The sequence below is a fragment of the Diadema setosum genome, chromosome 10 (genome assembly GCF_964275005.1).
Source record: "Diadema setosum chromosome 10, eeDiaSeto1, whole genome shotgun sequence".
Taxonomy (NCBI): Eukaryota; Metazoa; Echinodermata; class Echinoidea; order Diadematoida; family Diadematidae; genus Diadema; species Diadema setosum.
The window spans coordinates 27,543,392-27,550,466 of record NC_092694.1 but is presented as its reverse complement, the minus strand read 5'-3'; the positions used below and the strand labels follow the sequence as shown (position 1 = coordinate 27,550,466).

The window sequence follows — 7,075 nt, the reverse complement described above, 5'->3', positions numbered from 1 at the left end:
CTTTTAGCCGTGCTTGCGTGAGGCAAGGCGATAAGCAAACCACCACAGTTTCACATTTGCAAACCTATATAGGTTAGTCATTTTGAGAGCTCCTAATCGTATACCATTCAGCTATTCTCTCTTGACGAGGAATCATCCAAGGTTACTGCTGTGAGCAAGGTAAGGGAATGTAACGATGATACATAGTCGATCAGTCTCGATATCTTATTTGAAGGGGAAGGGGAAAAAAGAGACCAACATGTCCCAGATACATTTTAGAATAGTATTAAGTATTAATGTTGTCAGCACTGCTTGAAATCAATCAGACATTACCATAATCGACGGAAACGAAAATCATTTGTGGTTGTCGAAACTTTAATTGCACGAGTATTACGTTGAAGCACAAGCGATCCTATGACTCTCATGAGTATGCCCGCTTTCCGTTTTTGCTGAAACTGAGAGAAATTTGAGTGAAAAGGAACCTTTTAGCGGCCAACTGTAGGTCACTTTGCCAGTATAAATAGACATTTTTGCCGACAGTCTTCTTTCTTATAGAACGACATCCATCAACATACGTAAACCACTAGTGATGTCTATTTCGCAAACAATACGGAGGCACCGAATGTTCGACCGTTTGCGCGCACTCAAAAATGTGTGCGTGCGTGCGTGCTCACGAGCGCATGCTTGTACTTGCGCCCATGCTTCAGTATGTTCCCTGTCGTGAGAATAGAATAAGTTTATAGTTTTCTCTCCTTTTTGTTTACGAGCACTAGCTGTAGCTCCACAACAATAAAGGCATCAATTCTGTTTTAGATTGTACAATATCGTTGACAAGAGTACTTCGATATTAACAAACAGATAAATAGGCTTGCTACATTATCTTTCCATTGAATTTTGTTTTTTCTTTGCATTATTAAGAAGAAGAATATTAGGTTGCCTTACTGATATTCGTTTGAAATTTGATTCATTCCAGCTTGGCTTCTTGAATATTTTAGATTTGCTTAATTATTGCGAAGACTGTTTTCCTGGCTTTGGACAAATTCAAGACAGAATAAATGCAGACATCCAATAATCTTATTGTACAGGTCCCCGCTTAGCATAAGTAGGTTTCTTATCACATAAAAAAAAATGAAATAAATAAACAAATAAGTAAATAAAGGGGAAAAGAGAGTACGTTAAAGCTATAGAACACTGAAACTAACGGTTGATATCATTATTTTCATTCTTGTAATTTTGTTTTCAAATCTATAATTTTCATCTATATTACGGAGGATGGGGTAAATGTTGTGCCCCTTGAGTTCCCCTTAAGCTATGAGTTTAGATGTGTGGTTTTGTGGCGATGGATAGTACTTATGAGAGAATATTACGTGTATCTCTATCTACGATATCATATGTTTAGATATGTATACATGTGTAGGCATATACAACTGTATCAACAGATATGAATATACCTACTTAGTATAAATAAACTAGTGCCAAAATAATGATAATATTGAGAATAATAATAAAAGTACACGTGAGATACCAGTCTAGCTTCATTGCAGTACAAGCGAACAGAATAAATTGCATTTCAGTGTTTTCTCTTCCCTTCAGTCTGATAATATTGCCAGTTTAAGACACCTAAGAAACCAGTCGCTATGAATCGAGCCGCGGTCATTTTCATGATCGTCTTCGCGTGGGTGCAGATTGGCGCCTACGGATGTTGCCCGGAATTTTGGACACAGTACGGCTCCTACTGCTACCGTTCGATTGCCCAACGCAAAACCTGGACGGCGGCGGGCTCTTCTTGCCGCAGTTTTGGCGCCGAGCTTGCTTCAGTTCACAGTTCGGCCGAAAATGACTTCGTCTACGATCTCTGGAGTTTACCGAACAAACACGCAGACGCGGTAATTATATTCGCTTTATTGTGATATTACATAACTTCATCCAACGTTACAAGTTCATAGAAGAAAACGTTGTTGTTGTTGTTGTTGTTGTTGTTGTTTGTTCTTGTTCTTATTCTTGTTTTCTTTCACAGATGTGGTTCAAAGCAAACGATTCTCATATTCCCCCATTACGCAGATACAGTCGTTGATTACATTCCTCACAAACGCTGGTGTCATCATCATAGCTAGGAGATTAATTTTTTCCACTTCTTATTCTTTCGACAATTGCCCGAGGTGTGTTAGTAAACAGGGATAACTATGTTACGTCGTATTTACACGGAACTATTGCTGATTGATAATAACTTGTAAGAGCATCCGAGGATTATGAATGAATCATTTAAATTTCTATCAAACATGAGAGGGTGATATTCAACTTGACAGTAAGTGCCGTAGTGAAAGGCGACCCGTGTGATTAATCATTGTTCACTTCAATTGCCAGTTGGAAAGGAAATTCTAAAGAGCGTTGTAGGCTTACTGTCTAATTTCCTGGCCTTGAAAGGTTTAAAAGCTATTAGGCGTTTTCACATCAGTCCGATAAAAATCCAAGTTCGAGATATTTTTCGCAGAAAATAGTCAGCAAAATAGCGCGCTATTTCGAAACATCGGGCTGATGTGAACCCTAGCATTCATGAGCCACTTCCCTGCGATCCACATTTTGTGAGACAAGTTCACTTTGTCGTCAAGGGTGCTGTCACAAGTCTATGTTTACACCCATTATAGGCATTATTGCCCATAAGTTTACGTAAATAAGGACCAGGAATCTAACGATAGGCCAAAGAAAGGCCAATTACAATACGTAAACCTACATTTCTTCATGTGGCTTAATGTAACGTACTCAGCATCGGTCTCGTAGGGGTTTTGTTGTTGTTTTTGGTGACGGTGTTTGCCTATCCATATAGTATCGTACTCGTTGGCCTTGTTTGCATAACTGTCCAACTCATGAACCTTATTTGCTTAGTGTAGATCTAATGGGATGTATGACTCATGAACGTCATTTTTAATTGGATGACACCGCTGCGGACGAGTTGTCATATTCACATTTCTTCTGATCAGCATCAGAATACGATCATTTGCAGCTATGTTGGTGTTGAGTTTGGATTGAATTTTATGCTGGATTTTGTTGTCTCTGAAACTTCCAAGAATCTCACTTTGACAAACTTTCTCATTACAGTGTCTCTTTCATGCAGTACATTTGCACCCTTGATTTGAAAAGCGATCTAGCTATGTGCAAGATTATTAAGGTATCACAGCTGATGATGTGGTAATATCCAATGTGAACACCAGCAAGAGGTCACATTTAAAGCAAAATAGCTCGGGAACCATAAAAGCTTATTTCGATATTGGGCTCCTCCATAAAAAAAGTAGGTTGAGAAATATGTATGCTGATGTTTGAATGAACAGAAATGTAGGCTTTCTCGGACAATTTCATAAAATTGCCATTCATTTTCATTCCATGTGCATTCATATTCGTATGTTTGAAGCGGTACAATGACTTTGAGTTAAGTTGAGTTTATTCTATTTATACAAGGAAATAAAAGCCTGCTTTCAGTCGGACAGCTGTCTTTCAGCAAGGCCGTGTTTTACATCGAATAACAAAGCATACATACACACGGCGAAAATGCAAACATATACCATGATATACAAAAATGACATGCACTGAACAAGTTACAAAAGAAAATCAATGAAAAAAATACAGATATTAAAAAAACACGAAGAGAAAATCGATATACTTCTATGGACACATTAAGGGATTTCCGCTAACTTCATGATTTCTTTCGAGAAACTTTTGACGTCACTGATTACTCTTAAATAAACAGGAAGATTATTGAAAGCTTTACATGCAACATATATGATGGGCTGTTTCGGACAAAATTAGAACGAGGTTTTTGCATCAAAATTTGAGCACTTGAGTTTCGTAGAGCGTAATTTTCAAATGATCTGAGTTGAACACTAGAGGACAGAGTTGTTGGAGCAAGGTTAGACAATATTGTGAATATAAAGATTAAGGCATGCTTCCCTCTTCTTTCTTTGAGTTGGTCGACCTGAAGAGAAGAATAAAGAGTTTCCCTATTGTAACGGGTATCAACACCTTGCAAAATTCGTAGGCATCTGATCTGAATAAATTGCAATCGATTTAGTTGACCCTAGATGACCAGTCCTAATTACACTACAGTAGTTCGATAGGGTTGGATTTGAGTTTTGTATAACAACAGGGAGGTATCCTTATCAATAAAATTTCTTATATGCTTGACTCACTGTATGAAAGACTTTTAGCGTTTTGCTTCTAACGTTTTCAATTTGTTGGGTCCATGTTAGGTTTTCATCGAGAATGACCCCGACATATCTGCATTCTGAAAGTCTTTGCAGAGGTGTATTTTGAATGTTAAGATGAACATTCTTAAAATTTCGCAAATTCCGTTTAGATCCAATCAACATAAACTGACATTTGTTTAAGTTTAACAATAATTCGTTACTTTTGAACCATTCAAGAAGTGACTCCAGGTCATCATTAATTGTTTTTTTTTAAACAAAACTGGTCCTTTGAAGCAAAATATAAACACATGTCATCTGCTTGTAACTACATACTGACAAGTTTCCGTTTACCATAGTTGACTGCTCTCTGTTAGTGAAATAATCTCTGAACCAATGCAATGATTGTGAGTCGAATCCAAAATATCTTAATTTCTTAATAACAACATTAAAGGAAATCAAATCGGACGGTTTTCTAAATCCAGAGTAACGACACTAAAACATTTTCATCGTCAATTTGTTTACACATTTCATCAGTTAATACCACAAAGCGGTTAACGTGGCATGTCCAGGGCGGAAACCATGTTGATGCGAGCTGAGTATGTCATTTTGACAAAGATAACAATACATTTGATCAAATACAATTTTCACTAATATTTTTTACAATACTAGTAAAACTGATATCGGTCTGTAGTATGAGGGGTTGTCTTTATCACCACCTCTGTGGATAGGTTTAACACGTGTCCTCTTCCATGTAACTGGAATTTTACCAGTTTTTAATGACAGATTTAGAATGTGGGTCACAAAGGTTCAACAATAAAATCAATAGTACATTTTATGATACAGGCAGAAATTTGATCCAAATAGGCAGCTTTATTCCTCGGAATATTTCTTGTAAAATCCATTACATCATTTGGAGGGATTTGAGTAAAAACTGAACTGAGATGCAATCCTAAATAAATATTGTTGCATGTCTTTACCAAATTTCGTATTAGACTCCAGTTTTCCTCTAACAGCCAAACTTACAAAATGATCATTCAAAGAAGCCGCTATTTCTTTTGAACATTTAACTTCGTTTCCCTCAATGATCAACTTTTGAATGGGAGTATCACTGATTTTCTTTGGCATTATACGTCTTATTGATTTCCACACTGCATTTGTATCACCATTATTCCTTACGATGCTTTCAGACATGTATCATGCTTCATCATATTGTGTTTGTAATCTTAACTTGACATTTTCTTATCAGTTTGGATTATCATACATCTTTCTGATGTCATCTTATATTCTTATTTGCGTCATTATGTGTGATCCACATGTAGACGATTTTAGCATTCAATCTAAAACATAGTACAAGTTATGTAGGACTACTTTTTATTGGATATTGTACAGGTTTTATAGTTGAATGCTCCTTTTATGAGTTTGTTTGCCCATATCCGAATTTAAACACTCTGAACGAGCTGGCGACAGGTGTAGACGAAATTGAATAACAATTGCCAAAAGATTATGCGCATTCAATGAATTAGTAAGAACAAATGCGAAATCGGTCGTCAAATTAGTCAATTTGAACGAAGAAAAACAATTTCGAATAACCGCATTTTGATGTGAGAGAAAATTGGACTAAAATAAATGCTTCTAATGTTAAACTGAATGACAAAACAATGAAATCAGCAGGGAAAACCATAATTTTAATAAATGAAGACAGCTATACATATACATCAGCTCATGTCACAAGACGTTTCTTACCAAATGATAATGTTTAAGGTTGTCAAACATAGGGATTATGATCGCTCACACATATTAGCTTTTTGAAATATTCAACATTTATTTCCTTAAAGGGATGGTAAAGTATTGATTGAGATGAGGACTTGGTATAGCTTTTAGCGTTTTGCGACATAATTAGAATCCATTCTTTGAAATGTTAAAGAGCACACAATTCTTAGAGAAATTGAAAGTGTTTTTGGTGAAAATTGATTTTTGAAAGGAACGAGGTATAAAAAAAACAAAGTAAAACAAAGGGATCCTCATAAAATTCGTGGCCTGTCGCAATTCATTAGGGTCCCTTTCTGTGGATTTCAAGTCCATTCTTTGAACACGATCAGATACAGGCAGCAGTATGATGACTTACCATACAACTCACACTATATATCCAAACGGTAAATATCTTTGAATGATCTATGTTTAAAGGCTCATACAAAGTCACATGGATGTGTCATTATTTCTGTTGATGACATCCCAACAACCCCTTAAGTACTTACGAAAACCTTTGCTTCAACTTCCCTACTCCAACAATCTTTAGGGCTTCTGGATTGGTCTCAACGACGTGTCCAATGAAAACAATTTTGTCTATTCTGACGGCACTGCCTACGATTACCAACATTGGGCTCCCGGCGAACCAAACAATGACGATAACGAGGACTGCATACACTTGTGGAAAAACACCAAGGAGTGGAACGACAGGGAATGTTCGAGCGAGTTAGCCTACGTCTGCAAGATGGCACTTGAATAGGATATCAAGTGAACCCAGCTCCACGTGATATTCCTTCGCAAACATAAGAGGCAAAATATATCTGTCAGAATGTAGTTATTCGGTCCTCTTCATTACATTAAAAAAAAGTTATCGCCGTCAGGAAAACTCTTAGCAAATGAAAAACACAAATATACTATAGAGAAGACAAATACTAGTATCAAAATACCATTCAGCATCACACATCGGCTTCTAAATTGTACGCAATAAGTCATATTCACGCATATCAAAACCTACCAGGTCTCAATAATAAACGTTATATCACTCACTGACAAACTAAATGCTACCCATTTGCTTAATGCCATGTGTTAAAATTTCAGTTACAAATACAGTAATTAAAAATTAATTTTAAAGAGTCGATGTTGCTTGGTTCAATGAAAAGTTTGTAAAGAAT

The 7,075-nt window shown here is 36.5% G+C and overlaps 1 protein-coding gene across 1 annotated transcript; it reads left to right on the top strand.

Annotated features, from left to right (window-relative positions):
* Positions 1-1,616: 1,616 nt before the first annotated feature.
* Positions 1,617-6,663, top strand: LOC140233907 (alpha-N-acetylgalactosamine-specific lectin-like). Its single transcript, XM_072313995.1, has 2 exons — positions 1,617-1,865; positions 6,454-6,663. The coding sequence occupies exons 1-2, from the start codon at positions 1,617-1,619 to the stop codon at positions 6,661-6,663; spliced, it is 459 nt and encodes a 152-aa protein (XP_072170096.1).
* Positions 6,664-7,075: the final 412 nt, after the last annotated feature.